At 49.1% G+C, this 20,762-nt stretch overlaps 8 protein-coding genes across 8 annotated transcripts; 6 read left to right on the top strand and 2 right to left on the bottom strand.

Annotated features, from left to right (window-relative positions):
* Positions 1 to 197: 197 nt before the first annotated feature.
* On the bottom strand, positions 198 to 1,973 carry J7337_013388 (uncharacterized protein; the record flags this gene model as incomplete). Its single annotated transcript, XM_044830878.1, has 3 exons — positions 198 to 1,579; positions 1,641 to 1,872; positions 1,929 to 1,973. 3 exons carry the CDS (start codon positions 1,971 to 1,973, stop codon positions 198 to 200), a joined length of 1,659 nt encoding a protein of 552 aa, XP_044674153.1.
* A 4,366-nt stretch (positions 1,974 to 6,339) lies between these two features.
* Positions 6,340 to 7,245, top strand: J7337_013389 (uncharacterized protein; the record flags this gene model as incomplete). Its single annotated transcript, XM_044830879.1, has 4 exons — positions 6,340 to 6,590; positions 6,648 to 6,788; positions 6,835 to 7,141; positions 7,198 to 7,245. The coding sequence occupies 4 exons, from the start codon at positions 6,340 to 6,342 to the stop codon at positions 7,243 to 7,245; spliced, it is 747 nt and encodes a 248-aa protein (XP_044674154.1).
* A 1,389-nt stretch (positions 7,246 to 8,634) lies between these two features.
* J7337_013390 (uncharacterized protein) lies at positions 8,635 to 10,023 on the top strand (the record flags this gene model as incomplete). The annotated part of the gene is made up of 2 exons (XM_044830880.1): positions 8,635 to 8,685; positions 8,740 to 10,023. 2 exons carry the CDS (start codon positions 8,635 to 8,637, stop codon positions 10,021 to 10,023), a joined length of 1,335 nt encoding a protein of 444 aa, XP_044674155.1.
* Positions 10,024 to 10,952: 929 nt separating this feature from the next.
* J7337_013391 (uncharacterized protein) lies at positions 10,953 to 12,230 on the top strand (the record flags this gene model as incomplete). Its single annotated transcript, XM_044830881.1, has 1 exon — positions 10,953 to 12,230. The coding sequence occupies one exon, from the start codon at positions 10,953 to 10,955 to the stop codon at positions 12,228 to 12,230; it is 1,278 nt and encodes a 425-aa protein (XP_044674156.1).
* A 947-nt stretch (positions 12,231 to 13,177) lies between these two features.
* Positions 13,178 to 14,860, top strand: J7337_013392 (uncharacterized protein; the record flags this gene model as incomplete). Its single annotated transcript, XM_044830882.1, has 3 exons — positions 13,178 to 13,405; positions 13,457 to 13,559; positions 13,605 to 14,860. 3 exons carry the CDS (start codon positions 13,178 to 13,180, stop codon positions 14,858 to 14,860), a joined length of 1,587 nt encoding a protein of 528 aa, XP_044674157.1.
* Positions 14,861 to 15,644: 784 nt separating this feature from the next.
* On the top strand, positions 15,645 to 17,198 carry J7337_013393 (uncharacterized protein; the record flags this gene model as incomplete). The annotated part of the gene is made up of 1 exon (XM_044830883.1): positions 15,645 to 17,198. The coding sequence occupies one exon, from the start codon at positions 15,645 to 15,647 to the stop codon at positions 17,196 to 17,198; it is 1,554 nt and encodes a 517-aa protein (XP_044674158.1).
* A 593-nt stretch (positions 17,199 to 17,791) lies between these two features.
* J7337_013394 (uncharacterized protein) lies at positions 17,792 to 19,115 on the top strand (the record flags this gene model as incomplete). Its single annotated transcript, XM_044830884.1, has 4 exons — positions 17,792 to 18,186; positions 18,243 to 18,360; positions 18,412 to 18,461; positions 18,509 to 19,115. 4 exons carry the CDS (start codon positions 17,792 to 17,794, stop codon positions 19,113 to 19,115), a joined length of 1,170 nt encoding a protein of 389 aa, XP_044674159.1.
* A 183-nt stretch (positions 19,116 to 19,298) lies between these two features.
* Positions 19,299 to 20,754, bottom strand: J7337_013395 (uncharacterized protein; the record flags this gene model as incomplete). The annotated part of the gene is made up of 4 exons (XM_044830885.1): positions 19,299 to 19,460; positions 19,506 to 20,299; positions 20,347 to 20,413; positions 20,479 to 20,754. The coding sequence occupies 4 exons, from the start codon at positions 20,752 to 20,754 to the stop codon at positions 19,299 to 19,301; spliced, it is 1,299 nt and encodes a 432-aa protein (XP_044674160.1).
* Positions 20,755 to 20,762: the final 8 nt, after the last annotated feature.

A 20,762-nucleotide genomic window follows, 5' to 3' on the forward strand; every position in this document is an offset into this window, starting at 1 on the left:
GGTTACTGTCACAGTCGAAATGAAGATATCGGTATTGCCACCATCAAATTTATTGAGACTAATTAATCGGAGCATACATCTCGTTGACAGCTATTCATATCCTACTTCACCCAATCTGAACTTCAATTTCTGCAAAAGGAATGCAATGGTATGCGAATTACGACAGTCTTACTTGTCACAGAAGAACTGCCAAGCACTTAAGCCTTGCTGGGATCAGCAACGGCGGGCTCGATGTTGACAATGTTGGCGTGGGAATCGGCCTCGAAAAGCTTCTTCTGGGTAGAGGTCTTGACGGGGTTGTCGGATGAGAAGATGTGGTCGAGTTCTTCGAGAGTTCGGTTCTTGGTCTCGGGCACGAGGAAGTAAAGAATGATGGACTGGCAGACACACCAGACGCAGAAGACGATGTAGGTCTTCCAAGCAATGTTCTTGAGAGCGACAGGGATACCGAACTGCATAACGAGCATGGCAGCATTGGTGAAGAGAGAGCTGAAAGCCATACCCTTGGCTCGGATCTCGTAGCTGAGGACCTCGACGGGGTAGAGGGCCTGAAGGGGAGTCCAGCCAACGGAGTAAAAGATCTGGAAGAGGTAAACCCAGGCCAGGATGGCTTTGCTGACTGGGCCAGTGACAGCATCCGTCTGTGCTTGATCATCAAGATCGGTGATATTGGCAATCGAGGCAGGGACTGTAACGCCGACCCAGCAAAGAGCACAAACAAGATTGACAACGAGAAGCATTGGTCGACGACCAACAGTATCGGTAAATCCAGCACCAATAGCAGCGAACACGATCTGGACGGCGTTCATACCCAAGGCAACCTTGGTCTGTGTCTTATCACCCTTGATACCGGCAGTATCGAGGAAGGCACTCAGGTAGTAAGAGACAATGCTGTTTCCGGCCCATTGACCAAAGAGGGAGACGAGACAGTTGCATGTGAGGCGGTACATGGAAGCCTTGTTACGGAACAGAGCACGGTAATCCCACCATCGCTTGTCGCTACCGTCCATCTCGAGATACTCCTCGTACTCGTGGAGTTGAAGCTTAACCCACTCGCTGTCGGGGTTACCATGTCCGTGGAGTTTGATAAGGTTCGATGTCGCGAGTTCCTTCTGTCCACGGGTGTACAGCCATCGAGGCGACTCGGGGAGCAGCATGGCGCAGAAAAAGATGGTGCAGGGGAACATGAGCTGGAGGCAGACAGAGATCATCCAAGAGGTGTTAGATCCCTTGTAGTCCAAGCCTCCAAGAGCAGCGCTGCTGGCAACGAGAGCACCAACAGGCCACATAACGTTGTACAACCCAGTGATGATACCTCGGTGAGCAGGGTGAGAGACCTCGACGACATAGGTAGGACCAGCTGCGGCGGCAATGGAGACACCGAAACCAAGGAAGAAGCGGCCAGCCATGAACTGATCGACACTGGCGGTCTTGATGCAGGCGATCTGGATAATGACACCGATGATGATGATAAAAGAGCCAATAGTCATACCGACACGGCGGCCCCAAGTATCGATAGCAGGGCCAACAGCAGGAATAGCAACGACGGAGCCGATCTGGTACATGGAAGTGACGATACCTGGAGAAAGAAGGGGATATCAATTTCACGATCAAATGCCACTACAACACGGAGTACTTACCAGCACCGATACCCTTATTGTCAACGTCGAAGAAGTTCTTGAAGTCCTCGTTTGCGAGAAGAGTCCCGAAAAGCGAACCGTCGTATCCGTTGGCGGTAGAACAGCAGAAGGCGACCATGCTGGCGAAGATGAGGATGGGGGCTGCCAACTTAGGCGGGGGTTCCTTGATCATCGCCTGTTGGAAAGCCTCATCACCAATGGCCGTCTTGACGATGGCGACCTCGTGCTTCGGCTTTCAAAAGAAGTCAGTACTCGCTCAATTGAGGGTTCGGGCGGAGAAAGACGCACGTTCTTCTCATCGTGCCTATCGCTGTGGATGGATTCGGATCCCATGTTGATGTTTCAGCGCCGACGCTGTGAATTATCTCTCTGGGTGTCTTGTTGATTGATGATTGAGATGGGTCTGAGCAGGAAACAAGACTCTGGGACTCAAGATGGAGCAAGGGAATATATATTAAATTTGGAGATGCTGGGGATGGTGGTGTTCGTCTGCATCGCAAATTGAGTCCGTCCGTGTGCCTGCCAACTGCTACACAATGGAACACGGTCTGCAGATCCGATACAACCCACAAAGATCTGAAAGGGCTGGCAAGTCTGTCTGTCCAGGGCCACGGATCGACGGTCAACCTTCCGAGAGCTGAATCGAGTGCTACACTCTTAAGGCCTAGACTGATCTGACCAGAACGGCCAAGTCCTATCCCTGGACGCGAAATTCACGTGGGGATGGGGAAGCGAGAATTCGGTATTGACGCACCAAGAGTCTGATTCGTTATCCGACAATGCAGTCATGTGCGCTGGGCGCCGATTCAGGTGTGCCAGCGGCGCTTAAGACTCGCTCGTTCCATGAGTAGTGATCGTGCTTCTGTCGGGTCCGTGGTCCGCCTTGCATCTAACAAGCTCTGTCTTCCCTGGAACCTAGTCGGGTCACTTTGCGGGTAGCCGAGATGGCTCTTACGATTCCCCGTGGAGAGGGATGCGGGTTAGACGTGGAGACCATAATTACTGTTCTCCCGTGCTACTATTGAATAAGGTAAGGAGCAACTCTGTGTGTTGGCCGGCCCGGGATCCCGTTGGGCGATTGGTCGAGATCCTTGCTGCTGAAAGCGGACAAAAGTTCCCCGCGAGACTGCTATGAATAGGATGAGATTAGTGTAATGGACGATCACGTTTATTGCTGTTAGAGTTTATGCTCGAGATTTACGAATATTCTGAAGAGTCCATGCCCCAGAAGATAACATTTCTCCACAACTTTATCGACGGTCATCTTCGTGACAATCGATCTCACGATAAAGTTGGTCAAAGCTATGCTGATTTTCACGAGTCTTCATGGTTAAGACAAGCTTACTCCCCCGCATTCCAAGCGACCAATTCTCCACGAATAATAGTCTCCTTTACGGCCCGACTCCTCCGACCCCATGGCCATTTGGTCGACACATGCGGAAAAAGCGGGATTGTAGCCCCCCCTTCGATGATCTGGGGTAAGCTTTTCTCTTCTCCAGTCACAGGTGCCGATTGGGTCCGCATGTTTACCAATGAATGAATAAATCGACGGAAGTCGAAGACCAGCTTGCCGGGCTCAATAGGGCTAGCCTCCGAAATCGTTTGACAGATGATGGCGGCAGCGCCTTTGACGAGCAGCGGTAACGGTTTTCCACCGCGGGTCGTTAATCGGCTTGATGGGATGACATTCCGAATTTTCACCTGAGTGGACTTGTTTTCATACAGCGTGACTGACAGCGGCCGGTCCGCACCGAAAAGAGGCCATTTTCGTGGGTTAGGGTTCATGACTGACCCAGAACAACAACGGCTGCCCACGCCGCCCAGAGGCTGGGCCGATATCCCGTCAAGGATGCCTCTCTTGGCCTACTTGGCCGATTCTAGATTATGAATCGACTATCCCCAAGCATCAGATTTATGTCTTTGGGGGCTCCTGGAGATCTCTATTGGGCAACTATGTTACCATTCCGCGCCTTATCTTATCACTCCATGATGTGACTGGGCTACTGGGATTTCAAGTTCTGCTCCGACTGTACGTACCTCAGGTTGATCTCGAACCTGTCAGGAATAGCGAAATTTGCACAATCTCGGTGCTTGCCGAAGCATTCGAGACTTGACCTAGAATCACGTTAATCTCGTGTCAATCTCCAGTTTCGAGACTGTCAGGTCTCGGCGCCTTGAACTTCAAGCAGAAGACCTCTAATTCTTGGTTGCAAGTCTCGTGATACTTCCGATGATCCAATGACAGGAAGCACCAAGCTCACTTAACAGCAGCCCAGCATGTCAAAACATCAGCTACTCGGCAGTAGGCTAGCTACTGCCCACAGCCAAGTGAAGGCTTGCCGACATAGCCGCGTAGATCTCCAAGTGGCCTTTCTCAAACGAGTATAAATACAACGATCTATTCTCGTAATGGTGTGCAAGAGCTTGCAGGACTTGGGAACATGCACGCATGCGCTGGGCCTCTCTGGGGTAAGGTCTTGGCGCCCAGTGTCTGGGTAGGCCGACTTGCCGCTACATTGCATTTCCAATGAACAGGAGTCGATGACCTGAGAGGCGTTCTCGGCACGATGCCCTCGTCTTTGGGTGGATGCACGGGGCGGTGATCCTAGGGCTCGAACTTTGATGTCGGGTGGCTTGACGGTAAGACCATCGGTTCGATCAACGGCCCAGAATGAGAGCCGTTTTGCTGCCTTTGTTTTTGTAGTAGAATGGGTCCCTTCGACGCAAGGTTTGTCACATGAGCTGTTCAATAGACTCGTCCATTGTGCTACTCTGTGTAATGCCAAGCCGTCTAAGAGTGTACTGGTATTCGGAAGCCAATCATCTGTTGTCCAGTCTCGTAAGGGGGCGAAACGCTTTTGTCTTCATCATTCCAGTTCTTACGAGCTATCTGAGGTACAATTCTAGCAGCTATGGTGACTATGTGGTGCGACAGAGCACTTGTTTTTGTATAAGATCCATAAGTTCAGCAATACATGATAATACTTCTGTGATTACTTAACATCACTAAGACTTGAACAAGAGCCTAGAGTTCACACACCGAATATTCGCTGCGTATATCACAGGGATAGGCACACGCAGTTTAGTTGCCACAAAAGAGCTCAATGTTCAGGAGGTCGGTTATCTGGATGAAAATCCTGGTGTTAGTACACTAATAGGTAGAAATGCCATTTAGCGCAGGAACAAGCATTAACTGTTAACATACTAACTCATCAATCAGGATTGCTATCATTTTTTATGCCAGGTACTCAAAACCAATATGAGCAGAGTTACTGGACTTGTCTCTTTGCATTCAATAAGACGTTGAAAGGTTTGTTGGGAAAATTATCAAATATTAAGTGTTGTTCAGGGTAGGTTGCAATTATCACCTGTAAAGTACGGTACCAGTGATAAGATAAGATGCGATAACAATACTCTTTTGGGTCTCGGAAGCGGAACATGCAGAGATTGATCGACGTCCTAGGAGCAGCCAAATCTCCAAGTGACGACTAGGAACACTTCCCACCTTTAGATCTCTTGGCTGAACCCCCTGATGAAAGTGCTTTGACTATTCTTTGTCTGTGTGCAAACTTCTCGCCGGTCGGATAAGGTGATAAGATAAGATAAGATAAGACATGGCGCGAGAAGGCCGCTTCGCGCTTCACGTATGGCCAAAAATACTTCCTATCGACTGGTTAATGCAAACACGTCCTCTGGGAGCGTAAATCCATGCATGTACCAGGAATGGCCCGAGCAGATAAGGTCGGAGTCGGACAAATCGTCAGAGAAGCAGCAGGTGAATTGATAGACGCCTCTACTGTCGCTCATTCAACAGCCAGAAAGCGCAAAAAGTGATACGGAGTTGCTTAAGAGAATGACACTAATTGTCAGGGTCTTGGTAGGGCTGTGCATCCTCGACTGTTGATCGAGTGCCGAGTGACAGACCTTAGAGTTTGTAAGACCGCAGTAAACATTCTTATTTTTATGGAATTTGTTCGCGAATGAGAATTGGAATTTCCCCTTTGTTGCGACGATCGCTGCGAATCGTCGTCTGACTTACTCGATTCGGTGACCATTTCGACACTACCAGGCGAGCATCCACCGCTAACCTTCTGAATGCTCAGCCATACTGTGGAGAGCGTCTCAGTGGATTGGAAGTATGTCGATAGACTTACTGATTTTGGCACTCGAATAGATATTGATGAAACTGAGTCTTCATTTACATATATATATGTGTCTGGATCATGGCTATTTTCTCGGTGATGATAGAATATTTCATTTTGCTCCTCATTTTCGGACTACCTACATACACAAACGCATTATGGGCATTCTAAGAGGCACGATCGGCTCAGCCATGGAAGCTGCAGCAGAGAGTAGTCAGAAAAAGAAGTCCCCTCATAATTCAAGACAAATGCCTCCAGCACGACGAAATCTGTCGCCTTATGATGCATGTTCATCGTCGTCTCAAGCAGGGCAGCCACGCACAAGGCAAATTTATACCCAGAAGTCGAAGAATCAATCGTTTGAGGCAGAGACATTCCCTGCTCGAGATGGCTGCATTAGCCCACAACAGCCTGGATCTCGTTATAGCGACGTACCGCCCTCATATTCACTACACGCCAACGATGCACCCTCGAGCAGTCGACCTGGAAGCAGCCAGATGCCCTCACGGCTCAATATGTATCAACAGCCTTCATACAGCTACTCGTCCCCTGAAAACATGGCTCGGAACACACGGTTCCCCTTTGACCAACCTTCCTTCCAAAGCAGCGACTTTCGACCGCTTCTTCTCCCTCAGATTGCTTTTGGAGAAGGAGAGCCCTTCTTACGAGGTTACAGTTCTGAGATGGACAGATATGGGATCTCACGGGATCAATTCCTTCGAGTGGTGGATGAGATTAACGTAGCCCGTACGCCCAACCCTGAAGTAAAATTATTCCAAATGGGTGCTGGCATTGCTGGTTGGTTCGTGTAAGTTGACTTTATCTGAATTCTGCAGCTTTGAGGACTGACAAACTTCACCGTTAGACCTGGCGTTGCTAGTATTGGGCTTCTTGCAGGTCAAGCCGGTGTTGGTGTTGCTACAGCGTTCGGCCATGCATCGATAGTTTCCAAGGCATTATCGAAGGCCAACATGGAGCTATTTTCGCCTAATGGACTTGAAATATGGTAAGCAATTCTCAAAGTCAATGAACCTATGCCAACGAAGTTCTAGTATTATCACGACCGAAGACCTTAACACGGAACTGGGCATCTCCTCCTATGGAATGCGAGACGTGCCATATAACGCGTCACCAGTGGATAGACTGGGCATTTATGGGCCTCGAATTGCCTTTGTGAATGAGATCCTACCTGATCGATCGGACATAGGACGACAAGACCCTCTGGCCAAGGCTGGCCGAGCACTCAATAAAAGGTCAAACAAGAGGAAGGCTCAAGACGCACAGGAGAGGTTAGATAAAGGAGAAAGGAAGGAAAAAGGAAAACGACGACTCTTTAAGTCGTGTGATGATATTGAATGGGTGAGTAACTATTACGGTTGCGATATGTCAAGGAGATTACTGACCTTTTCTTTTAGCTTGTGGTGAAGCTGGCACCTCCTATGAGCGCTGGGCAAGTGTATTGAGTGTGTGGAACGAATGACGTTATGCTGTGATTGCTGGAGGTTATATTTAGAAGTGCACTGCGTATTTGATTAGTATAGAGTTAGACTCCCAAGACTATTTTCGCAAGAGTTTCGTATTTTGAGTTGCAGTGACGTGAATCCTGTGAAGATCTTTATGGCTGAGGGAGGAACTTTCATAGTGGAGAACAGCGTAGGTTTCTAGGGAACTTCGCATTACTCGTTGCTATTATAAGCTATGGAACAGGATGGAATAGTATTGGCATGAAGTGTCTATAAAGAAGGAGGCTTCTCTTACCTTCCGAGGACCCTCTTTGACAAGAATGAAGCTTCAACTCTCAACCTTCATCCACTTGTCATAGCAGGTAATAGCCAAAGCTCAACACTATACAATCATCAAAAGTATTTATCACCACAGCTGCTTTCTTCAGTGTAATCTTCGCTGCAACCGTCCCCAATATTATCATCCGTAAGCTCGCTAGCTACTGAACCTAGGCCATGTATGGCTTATCGACTGACCCAGAAGTAGCTGGTATGGGACTTGCCAAGAGAGTAGGCAACGAAGATAGTTCAGGTAGTGTGCTCGCAACTACTACCAGAGCTGCTGTGTCAGAATGGACCCCCCATCAGCATGCGGCAATTGGTTTACCATTGTAAGGCATAAGCTGACACTCCTGGCCAACAGGATATTGCATTGAGGCAGACCGCTGGCAAGCATGTCGTGTAAGCCTGAGGATCCGGGCGACATCAAGTGCCTGGAAAGCTGGGAGAGACAGGGGGAGAGATCATGCATGTATCAGATCACGGCCAACAGTCTTGACCTATCACAAGAAATGTCCATGAATGCTATAGAATTTATGCTCTGTTTGCGTCAAATGTGTACACTCCGTAATGCTTTGATACCGTGATTCTGTTTGTTGTTACTGTTATGGTTTGAATGAGAGTCGGCTCGCCAGGTAGTCCCCCCCAAAAATGCATCTTGCCGCTCATTTAATTCGTCCCGGCGTGCGATAGTATACGGCTGTGCAGAGGCGGTGATACCGACCGGATATCTCAGCCGTTAAATGTTTTGAGTGTGCCTGACGAATGCGAACCTGGGCTAGGTAATGCGAACATCACGTCGAAACAAGTGCCGGATATAGTAGGCCTTCCGATATGACGGGACTTTCGGCTAGTAGGTAAGCTGACGGTCCGCAGTAGACGATCGCCTCATGCCGCCATACATACATGGTGACAGTAAGAGAATGCTCTTGAAGTAGGCCATTGGCTTCAAGGATCAAGAATGTGTATAAAATAGTCGAAAAGCTGCATGATAGAATTTCCTTCCCTCTGTATCAAAACCTACTCTTCATCAAATACTTGTACATTTTTCCAATACACGAAGCTATCAACATGAAATTGAACAACGCCGCCTTCCTTGTCTTCCTGACAACCCTCCAATCGGTACGTCCAGTATTTGTTGAAGATGAAACGTATACTGATGATACTGTTCTACAGTCTTTTGCAAATGCACTTCCATCAGAAGTAAACTTACGCCGCAGAGACGATTCGAAGAATGTCACCCAGCTGCAGATCATCCCGGACGTTGACTTTAACTTCAACGTCATGGCGACCTTGGCCACAGCTCCCTACCAGGGAGCAGACATCGGAGAGATTCTCGTCGCGGCAAGTCAGATTAAGACGGGAGATTTCGAAAGCTACCATCAAGCGTACTACGACCTTGCGACTCGTGTTCACAATCAGGCAAAGGCAATCGACTGCAAGAAGCATCCCGTTTCTGCGCGAAATGCGTACTTTAGGGCCTCGACCTATTATCGTTCCGCTGATGCATTCTTGCACCGAAACTGGAGTGATCCTAGAATCATGTCACTTTGGAAGCAGCAGATCGACGCTTTCGATAAAGCAATGCAGCTCCTTCCCGTTCCCGGCAAGCGTATTGAGCTACAGTCTGACAATTTTACTGTCCCTGCTATCTTCTTCAAGACGGACAAGCCTGGCCGCCGTCCTACTGTCATCTTGGGTACCGGATATGATGGCTCCATGGAAGACCTGTATCATACCATGGGTGAGGCTTTGCTACAACGAGGCATGAATGCTATCGTGTATGAGGGACCAGGCCAGCCAACTGTCCGTCGGTACCAGGACCTTGGATTCATTCCCGAGTGGGAAAAAGTCGTCACACCGATTGTTGATTATGCGCTTTCTCGAAAGGATGTCGACGGTGGTAAGCTTGGGCTTATGGGATTCTCGTTTGGAGGAATCCTTGCGTCTCGTGCCGCAGCCTTTGAGCATCGTCTAGCAGCAGTGATTGCCCTCGACGGGGTCTTCGATTTCGGCCAAGCAATGTTCAAGCAATTCGGGCCTGAAATCACCGAGCTATTCAAAGCTGGCAAGAAGAAGGAGATTGATGAAGCGGTCGCTTTGGTGCAGAACAACGCGAGCATGTCCTCGACTCTGCGATGGGGTATCGATCAGGGAGAGTGGTCGTTCAAGACTCATTCGCCGTACACCTTGCTAGAGAAAGCCCAAGGGTTCACGATGAAGGGTATCGTGGATAAGGTCAAGGCGCCTGTTTTTGTTGGAGATGGTCAGAATGATATGTTCTTTCCTGGGCAGGCGAAGGAGTTGACGAAGCAGCTTGGAAGTCGGGCAACGTATCACCTCTTTGAGACGGCTTCGGGGGCTGGGCTTCATTGTCAGGTTGGTGGTTACGTGCTGATGAATCAGGTTTCGCTTGATTGGCTTGAGGAAGTTTTCGCGAATCAGACCATGCACAACTGAGTGTCTGATCAGCAACCGTGGCTACTGCATGATGCATCTCAGCAAGGGTCACTTTGAATCTGATCACTCATGATGCCCCCCACCCGCAGTGCATCGCCTCTTTGAGGGACTGTCCGCGACCCATCAGATTAGTTTAATTGACTCCGATTTCGCTTTCGACTCATTGGCAATGGAATGAAGTTGCTTCAACAGCCGAGATGGTCAACCTTGTTTGGTTAAACGACAGAGAATTGCCGGCACTCGGCAGAGCCTTGGAGTGAGATGACGCAGAGATCAACTGGCTTAGCGAAGGCCTGCAGTGTGTTTGGCCTCTGATAGGTGCCGAAATACCCGTGCCAGCCGTGCTTATGTCTGAACGGCCCAATGTTATGCCAAAGAGTGAGCTAATCCTAATCTGGTGGGCATTTCGACGCTAGCCAGCAGATCCAAGAACCACCAAATACTTCAATATCTCGTCGAAACATTCGCCCTTTTCAACACATCCATCCATCACTGAACCCGTCATACAGTTCCGGGGCCTACAAACAAGTGCAATAGTCACCGAGTGGACTAACCGAAAAGCGTTCCACAGCCAATAAGAAACCGGCCATCTGATATCGGAACCATGGTCTTCTCCGGTAAACCCTCGCGAGCATGTGAACCCTGTCGAGAGAAGCGCCGAAAGGTATGGTCCGTATGCACGTTTTCTTGCTAAAAATCTGACCTTGCTACAGTGTGATCTCAAAAAGCCCTCCTGTTCCACATGCATGAGGATGAAAATCTCCTGCTTTGGATATCGAGACGTTCACTCCGTCAAGATCAAAGACCAAACCTCAGCCGTCATACGGAAAGTACAACGTCAGAGATGTGCCAACGCAAAAGAAAGCCCCGAGTCCTACAGCTCATCCAGTGATTGCAACTCTCCGGATCAGTCAATACAGCCCAATTACATGGAGGTAGACTGTCTCCGAATCTCAAGTCCTCCTGAAGAACTTGCACTCGGGTATTTTCTTTCCATCTTCACACGTTCCGGCCCATTCGCATACCTTCATCAACACACGACTACTCTCGCCCTAGACGATGACATAATACAGGCCATTCATGCCCCAGCTCTCGCATCCCTAGCTCTCGAACATCGACGCGGTGACCTATTGCGTGCAGCCCGTTACCACTACTCCAAAGCCTTGACTCGAACGAACCAAGATCTAAGCGATCCACGAGTAGCCATCCTCGACAAGACTCTTCTCCGTGTATTGCTACTCTCAACCTTTGAGGGGTTGGTGTTCGAAGGCCGAGGCTCAACAAGGAACTGGGAACTGCACGTTCAAGGCTCATTAAGACTCTTGGTGATGCGAGGAAGGCAACAATTCCAGACCGAATTCGGGCGCAGACTATTCCACCATACCGCCATCAACGTGCTGACAAACTGCATAATGCAATCAAGTCCTATAGCGGATGACTTCTTGCAGCTCTACGATTATGCCCTTTCTGGCGAATCGGGACTCGATGAGTCCAGGGCTCGCATGATCGAATTCGTCTGTCAGTTCGCCAGAATGTCTGATGCTAGAAAGGGCATGTTGGCGACGGACTTTGTGAGGGAGTGCATGGATCTTGATCAAAAGGCTGCCCTGTTCATCGATATATTCTTCAAGGAACTATCATATGAGGTTATCGACGTTAACTCCGACGAATACCGACAGAATGCTACGGGCACGGAGATCTGCGCTTACAAAGATACTATACACAGATACCAGTCTCAACAGTCAGCTCGTGTCTACAACACCGCTAGACTCATGCGATTGACAGTCAAAGAGTGGATATACAGCGTCTTCGATGGGAATCCCCATCGAGTCATCCTCAATGAACCCGACGACGACGACCCCCTGAAAGCCACCTGGAGCCAGATTCCCATCAAGGCTGCGTTGCAAGCTAGCGACGTCATTGACGACATGCTAGCCAGTGTTCCATACTCCCTAGAGCTGCTGAATACACCGTTCCGAACGGCTTCACGATATGTAGTCTGGCCACTGGCAAACGCTGCAGGATCCGAGGTTTGCCCTCCACCTGCGAGGCTGTACATCATTGATCGCCTGAAGGAGCTGGCTGTCAAAGCAAACCTTGACCAGGCTATGCAGGCGGCGAATATGCTGGAGGAGAGAGTGCCGTTAGAGGACTGGCAAGTTAGCCTTGATGGTAGATGGTACGTCGGTATGCTAATGACTATTTGACAGGATGCATCTTCTTCATCTCTCGTGATTAGTGAACAGTGAGTGATGTCTCATAATGGAATGAAAAGGATAAATGCATGGATGTTCATTGTGGAATCAGCCCACGTGGGCATTGTGTATATAATGGAGTCATGCCGAAAGGGTTCATGCATAGTCTACTGTGCGCCCTTATCGAAGACGTCACTGCAAGGAATAATTGCGCAATTCGCATCCGCAAGACGAATCAACCTAATTTTAAGCTACCGAGTAATAGCCCTATGGGCTTGGCTCAATGAATGATCGACTAATGCCTTCGCCGCGAGTTGTATCCACTACGGAGCCGCATGTCGGACCCGAGTCAGTGGTTCCGCAAAGAGGATGATACAACATTGGAGCGATGGTTTAATCACTCTTTAATGTTAAGAGTATTCAGGTCAATGGTCCTCTGTATCTATCAAAGCGACTGGAGATCATCGTGGAACATCTTCTCGGAGGTGTTAGAGTCTTGGAGTTGTCAAATGTCCTGCATGACCCAACCGTTCGGTTCGATGGAATCTCCAGGATCTTTCCGAAAAGACCTACTAGCAGGGTGATAGCGCCCTTGAATCTATATATTGTGGCAACATTCATTATGCGATTGCTAGCCTGTATGACGAAAAGCAGGCAGTGGAGGGACCGATCATAGAGGATCGAACGCCTTTCATGCAAGACAGTTTCTTGGAAGTTGTAACCGGGTTCCAACTGCACATGGCCCAGGGTCTAGGATGGGACCTAGGTCCGCACTTGTCAAGATTCCCTGAAAACCGAAGATATTGACCCTGTAAGTCACCAGGCACCTTGCCGGGACCCGGTTGTCGACAGATCCTGCATGCATATTTAAGAGCATCCAAGGACACCATGACAATTTACAGTTGCTCTCACCTTCGGATTCTTCCTCCATTGCCACTCGTCTTCAGATCAACGATAATATGAGTGACGAGAAGCAAGTCGACCCCAAGGTCGCTAACGCAAGCTCTAGCAGCTCACTTAATGAGGGCGCCATTATCTCTGGCCGAGCCGCAGACGAAACTCTTGATCTCATCGAAAAGCATGGCCATGAGGTTAGGGAACTAACTCCCGAGAAGAAGAAGAAACTCAAGCGAAAGATTTACATCCACGTCCTTTTGCTTGTCACGTTCATCGACTTTATGCTCTATGTAAGTTAGCCAGATCTTCAGATGTGAGTGACACTAACAGCCTGGGGTCAGGTCGACAAGAGTACCCTGGGTCAAGCTACACTCCTTGGGCTTTTTAAGGATACGGGTCTCAATAATTCCGAGTACAACAACCTGAACTCTCTCTTCTACACCGGTTAGTCATCTCATAGTGTACAGTCAACACAGCTGACCCTTCCAGGTTACATTATTGGTCAGATTCCCGGTCAGCTTCTTATCCAAAAGCTACCCCTGCGCACGTTCATCTCGGGAATTATCTTTACTTGGGCTGTCATTGTCCTCCTCCACTGTGTCGCCCAAAGCTACGGAGCCCTGATCCCTCTTCGCTTCTTCCTCGGCTTTGTGGAATCCGCAGTCATCCCAGCTCTTGAGATTACGATGGCAATGTTCTTTACGCCTGAGGAGCTCCACCATGTTCAACCTCTGTTTTACACTTCTTGCATCGGCTCGCCAATGTTCACAGGCCTTGTCTCATACGGTTTGCTGTATAGCAAAGCTAGCACTAGCCCGTGGAAGTTCTTCATGATCATCACTGGCGGTATATCGCTTGTCCTCTCGGTCATCACCTGGTTCTGGTATCCTAATAACCCCGCGACAGCCTGGTTCTTGACCACTGAACAGAAGGTCCATACCATTCGCCGCATTCATGAAACCACCCGTAGCTCGATCGAGCAGAAGACGTTCAAGAAGCATCAATTCATTGAATGCTTGAAGGACCCCATCTCTTGGCTCTTCGCCTTCTCAGGCTTCACCCTCATGCTGGCGAATAACCTTCCATATCAGCAGAGCTTGCTCTTCCTAGACCTTGGTGTTTCCCCACTAGGCTCTACCCTTGTTTGGGTTGCTTCTGGCGGGTTTGCAATTCTTGCATGCATCACAGCCTCGCTTCTGATACGCTTCTTCCCTGGGCATAGCGCTTGGTGGGCTGCTCTTTGGTGCGTACCTTGTATTGCAAGTAGTATTGGCATGATAACAATTCCATGGGGCCACACTATTCCCATGCTTGCTTGCCTACTCCTGCCACCCAATTGCTTCGCGCAAACATGGATCATCTCTGTTGGCTGGGTATCATCCAGTTGCGCCGGTCATACAAAGCGACTCACCCGAAATGCCATGTTCATGGTGCTCTATGGAATCTCAAATATCATCTCCCCGCAGCTATGGAAGACTGGAGGGCCGCGTTACTATCCTGCTTGGATTGTCCAGATCGTGGCCAGTTTCACCTTGACGCCAATCCTTTTGATCACGATAAGGTTCATCCTCTCCCAAAGAAATAAGGAACGACGACAGTGGATTGCTGAACAGGAAGCTCTTGGTAACCATGGTGAAGGATATGTCGAACAAGTTGTGGATGGTGAGACTGTCAAGGTCAAGGTGGACGTTTCCATGTTAGACTTGACTGATCTGGAGAACAAGTACTTCCTTTATCCATTGTAGTTATCGCTAGATGCCATCTGTCAGGGTTCAAGCAAAGAATGCTTATTTTCTGCTACTTACTTAATGGTAGTATTCACCTCCAAGCAAATGATGGTGAACCTTGATGGGTAGTCAAGTGCCGTGTCTACGTCGACTCACAATTTGAAAGCCTGAATTCTTAACAGCTAGACAAATCACGAGGTTATTTTAGTTCATGCAATCAATCTCAAGTGGATTCCTGAAAGGGTAGGTGGCAGTCAAGCACAGATTTGTAGCCTCCGCCCTAGAGCGACATCTCAACAAACCCCACCACGCCCAACTTGAACATCCGCCCTGGCTAGACATGACCTCTCACTAGCTCATTCAACTGAGTGAAAGTCCTTTACCTTAACGCACACTCTGATCAAGATTTACTTGATTTATTGTTGGGAAGTCATCTATTGATCGGGGAACGATAATATGTCGCGCCAAGGCGGGTGTTAAATCGCTGCGGCCGACATCGTGGCGCTGGGATCTCAACACTTCAGATCCACATGTTCCGTGGGGATGGTTCTGGAACCGGGGTAGAAGGGAATAGCGAAGACATCTCACTAAGCTATTATATAATGGATATCGACTTTTATGATTCTATGACTCCACATGTTCGCCTTTCATCGACAAGATGAGCAATCACTCGTATGTTGCCCCCGAGTATTCGGACATGACTTACCATATCAGATCGCCCGAAATCGGCTGTCTGAAGAAGTGAAAAGTAGCCCTCTCGCCATCAGATTTTTAGGGATCTGCTCCTCATGTCGTTCGCGCCATGATGAACTACATGACCATGGATATCCAAGCCAAGACGGACCCTCACCCCGAGGTGAACGAATCGACACCCTCCACCAAGTCCGTCGAGCATGGCACCAACGACACTGAGCTTGAACGCGCCCTCCATGGCCGCCATCTCCAATTCATCGCCATCGGCGCCGCAGTCGGTACAGGTCTCTTCATCGGCACAGGCAACGCTCTCGCAACAGCTGGCCCCGTCTCCCTCCTCATAGCCTTCATTTTTGTCGGAAGTCTTCTCTTCGCAGTGATGACGGCTCTAGGCGAAATGGCAGCATACATCCCCGTCGCAGGTGCCTTTACAACATACGCCTCGCGCTTTCTCGACCCAACATTTGGCTTTGCCATGGGTTGGATTTATTGGTTCAGCTGGACCATCACGTTTGCACTTGAGTTGACAGCCGCGGGACTGATTATCCAGTATTGGGAGAAAGGACTGAATATCGGTATCTGGATCGCTGTGTTTTGGGTCCTCTTCACTGCTGCCAATTTCATGCCTGTTCGCTGGTTCGGAGAGTTCGAAATGTGGTTTTCCAGCATTAAGGTCATCACAATCATTGGCTTCATCATCTTTTCGATTTGCGTCAATGCCGGCGTTGGAGACCAAGGATATCTCGGGTTCAAGTACTGGAAGAATCCGGGAGCGTTCAGTGAGCATCTTGTCGAGGGAGATGTCGGACGTTTCGTCGGCTTTTGGTCGGTCTTGATCACCGCTGGTTTCAGTTATCAGGGTTCAGAATTAGTGGCCATCGGTGCAGGCGAAACAAAGGATCCGCGCAAGACGATCCCTTCTGCCATGCGTTGGACTTTTTGGGGCGTCTTCTCAATCTTCATCGCGACTGTCTTCTTCCTCGGCCTCAATATCCCATCCACGAACAAAGACCTTCTCAGCGAATCGCAAGACGCTTCGGCATCTCCTCTGGTCATTGTCGCTCAACTGGCTGGTGTTCCAGTACTGCCTTCCATCCTCAACGCGGTCCTGTTGACCGCTGTATTGACTGCTGCGAACTCGGACGTGTATTCCAGCAGCCGCATTCTCATTTCTTTGGCAGATTCGGGCCACGCGCCGGCTTTCCTGAAGAAGACGAACCGATTCGGAACGCCTTATAATGCCGTCGGGGTTTGCGCCGCTGTCGGCTTTTTGTCTTTCCTCAATCTTTCCAACGACGGAACTGTTGTGTTCAATTGGTTCTTGAGCATTACTTCTGTTGCGGGATTTATCGCATGGGCTATCATTTCGCTCTGTCACATTCGGTTCATGAAGGCCTTGGCTCTCCAAGGGATTTCCCGATCCGAGTTGCCCTATGTTGCGCCTTTGCAGCCATATTTGTCTTGGTATGGTTTGTTTTTCAGCGTGTTGATTATTATTACGAGTGGATTTCAGGTGTTTATTGAGTGGGATACCAGCTCCTTTTTCACGGCGTACATTAGCCTGATCTTGTTCATTGTCATGTTTGTTGGTCACAAGTTGATCTTTCGGACTAAACTGGTTCCATTGAGCGAGATGGATATTATTACCGGGAGCGATATCTAAAAGTGCATTAGATAAGATATGAAATAATACAAGTAATTTGATCTGCTGTGTGTCAAGCTATGGATCTTCATTCCTTCACACTTGATCATTCTTCTCAGTGAGTGACCTTCCAGGTTAAACAAAAGATCTCGTATCCGGTTATTGCCTAGCCCTTCAATAGCCAGCGACGAATCGATTGGCCGACAAGAGCGGAGAATTACGGCAGCACCAATGAGATCGATCCTATTTTCAGCCGAAGATCCCGGCCTCTGATTACCTCAGCGCTATTGATATGCTATCGCTATCGCGCGTCAACTTAACTCGGGTTAGTGAGATCTGTTTCCAAACAATTTCGAGATCCCCCAGGGACACGAGGCCTTTCGACATGTTTCGGGACGCGTCAATACATTCGCTGATACCAACGACGCTGCTTCTTCTCTGCCTTGATGCTGGTTACGTCTTGGCAGCTTCGGAAGCCTCGGGCCTTGATCGCTGTCCAGATTATGTCGCTAATCATGGTGAGTAATATCTCATCAATCCATCGTCATCATGGCCTTGAGTACTGAGCGAATATTGCAGCGCCATTAGTATGGCTTCATCCAGAGGATCGCTTCATGCCTAGCGATTTATCAGCTCACCTCATCAACACAATACCGAAACTCAATGAGCAACCGATTAGTGGGCCGCCATCCATCGACCTCTCGAATCTTGGGGAGCTCAACAGCTATGGTGGTGAAGACGTTGCGCTCACAGCCAAGGAAGATCCTCTCACTTATCCTCAATGGATTCTGGGTGAAGCGCCGGATGATTCTGGCCGGATAGCCAACTCTGTACCCTGCGCCGTGATCTTGGTAGAGAAGAGCGACGTTGACATCGATGCATTCTACTTTTATTTCTACTCATTCAACGAGGGACCAAATATCACTCAAGTTATGGAGCCCATCAATCATTTAGTCGGAGATGAGAACCTGTCCTCAGGCATGCACTTTGGCAACCATGTTGGAGACTGGTAGGTCTGCTCCCACTCACAGTCAGCTCAGCGGTTCTTCTAACCTTCGGTATCAGGGAGCACAATATGGTCAGATTTCACAACGGGACTCCTGTTGGTATTTACTACAGCCAGCATATCGACGGCGTTGGTTTCAAGTGGGACGACTCGACGATCAACATTACTGACGGAAGGGTAGGAGGAGTGATCATCCCCTCAGAATTCATTGGCTAACAAGCATATCAGCCTATCGTGTACAGTGCTCTCGGTTCGCACGCCAACTATCCACAAAGAGGGTATGTAATATGGCTATATTCTCAAACAATGACTCACCAAGCCACAGCCACCAAATTCACAACGCGGCAATGTTCGACTACTGTGACGAGGGCAAGCTATGGAACCCAGCCCAATCAGCCTACTACTATCGTTTCAATCCCGATTCTTTCACCATTACTCCGATTATTTCGCCATTTGAACCCGCTTCGACTGAGCCCGCTCAGAACTACACTTCGTGGTTCGACTTCACTGGCCACTGGGGCGACATCAGCTATCCCGACTCTGACCCACGGCAAGAAACGGTGCCGCACTTTGGTCTCAAACGCTTCAACTCTGGACCCAACGGACCTCGCTTCAAGCATTTAATTCGTAAGGGTCTTGTGCGTGATCATGCGCGAAAGATGGGCTGGAAAGAGTGGGCAGTTGGTATTTTTATGTACTGGTATCCTTGTTGCATACGAGGCTGGAGATTATGGAGGTCTCTCGGGATCATGGCCGTGATGATGTCGGCGTTTATCCTTTCAGTTGTGTACGGCATTAGAAGGTTGAAGACGTGGAGGCAGAGACAGGTTTACACGAAACTGAAGAATGATGATATTCAGATGGAAGAGTTGAGGCGGGAAGAGGAATTCTTGATAGGGTCTGATGATGATGAGGATGATCATCGAAGATAGGCGGGATGGTTTTTCTTTACTGTTCAAATAGATATAGAATTAGACAAGCAACAAGACTTTCGATCATCCATCCCCTTGACTCCCCTGTGAATAAGAACTGAATATTTCTTAATAATTTAGGCTAACCTTGCAACAACAATTTTGGGATGTCATCGGCGAGCCAAGTGACTAACCCAGCATAGACTACTTTTTCCACCCACCCTCAGCCGCGAAGATTTTACCAACAGCCTCGCTCACCTTGAGGAGGTGACGATCACGAAGTCTTGCAGACACAAGGGAAATCCCCACAGGTAAATTACTCTTCCCACGAAAACCTGGAATATTGACCACTGGCGTATGTAACGCCTACCTAGGTTAGCAAAATCCAAGATCCAGCATAGATCAACTCACCGTCCAAGTCGCCGCAAAAACAGGGCTTCCTGTGTTCCCAAGGCCTTCAGGAGCTTCGTCAAAGACACTCGGAACCAGCACAGCGGCATACTTATCTGCCAGCTCATCGAACCGCGGTCGTAGAGCTGCAAGCCCATCATATGCATCGAGCTGGGTCTTTCGTGAGATCTTGTGCTTCTCTTGAACACCTTTCGCCAACACTGGATCAAGCTTGTCCTTGTCTTGGTAATACTCTGGCCACAGGCTCGTTGCACCCTCGAGACGCACGAGGGTCAAGTGCCAGTCAATCACTTGACCAAAGTCTGTGCCGAGATCAAGCTCTTCAACTTCGGCGCCATGTGCTTTTAGAAGCTCTACAGCTTTATCCATAGCCGCGATCGTGCCCTCTCCAGCTAAGTCCCACTTCGAAGTCCTGCATACAGCAAATTTCGAGCCTTTGATATCCTCAAACGTGCTCTTCTCGTCATCGTGCAAAGCAAACACGTCACTTAGGATCTCAAAATCCGAAATGCTTCGGGAAAAGAAGCCAATCGTATCAACGGTTGGAGCACAGAACTTCTGTCCCTCTCGTGTGATAGCTCCCCAAGTAGGCTTGAAACCGTAGATGCCGTTGAACGCAGCCGGTCGAACGATGGAGCCTACAGTCTGGGAACCTAGTGCAACGGGGATCTGAAAGTCTGCTACTGCGGCGGCTGAACCGGCTGAGGAGCCTCCTGGGGTATGAGCGGTACTATGTGCATTGCGAGTAGCTGGACCTGTGAAGGATGCGGCAAACTCAGTTGTTGTAGTTTTACCTGGAAGTTATTAGAAATCGGTGTTTAGAAAGGTTGGATTGGCTTACCGAAGATCAGGCATCCTGCTTGACGGAGAATCATGACCGACCCAGCGTCGATTACGGGGTGATCGTTCTTATATATAGTTGAACCATGTTCGGTCGGCATATCTGATAACTTGTCAGCGACTGGTTCCGCACTCTAAAGAATGCTTTGGGATGTTGACCTTTGGTCAATATGATGTCCTTTATACCAACAGGAAGTCCATGCAGTGGCCCTCGCTGATCCTTTGGGGTCTGGTCTAATTTTCTAGCCTGTTCCAAAACAGCCTTGGGGTCAAGATATGCCCAAGCCCTCACATCGTCATCTCGTTCCTTGATTCGCTCAAGTAGCGATGAAGCATACTTCTCAACTGTGAAATTACCGGAGCGGATGTTCTCCAAGATTTGTGTCGCTGTATGATGCCACGGCCCCATGTTTTGGC

The sequence above is a fragment of the Fusarium musae genome, chromosome 11 (assembly GCF_019915245.1).
Source record: "Fusarium musae strain F31 chromosome 11, whole genome shotgun sequence".
NCBI classification, from domain to species: domain Eukaryota; kingdom Fungi; phylum Ascomycota; class Sordariomycetes; order Hypocreales; family Nectriaceae; genus Fusarium; species Fusarium musae.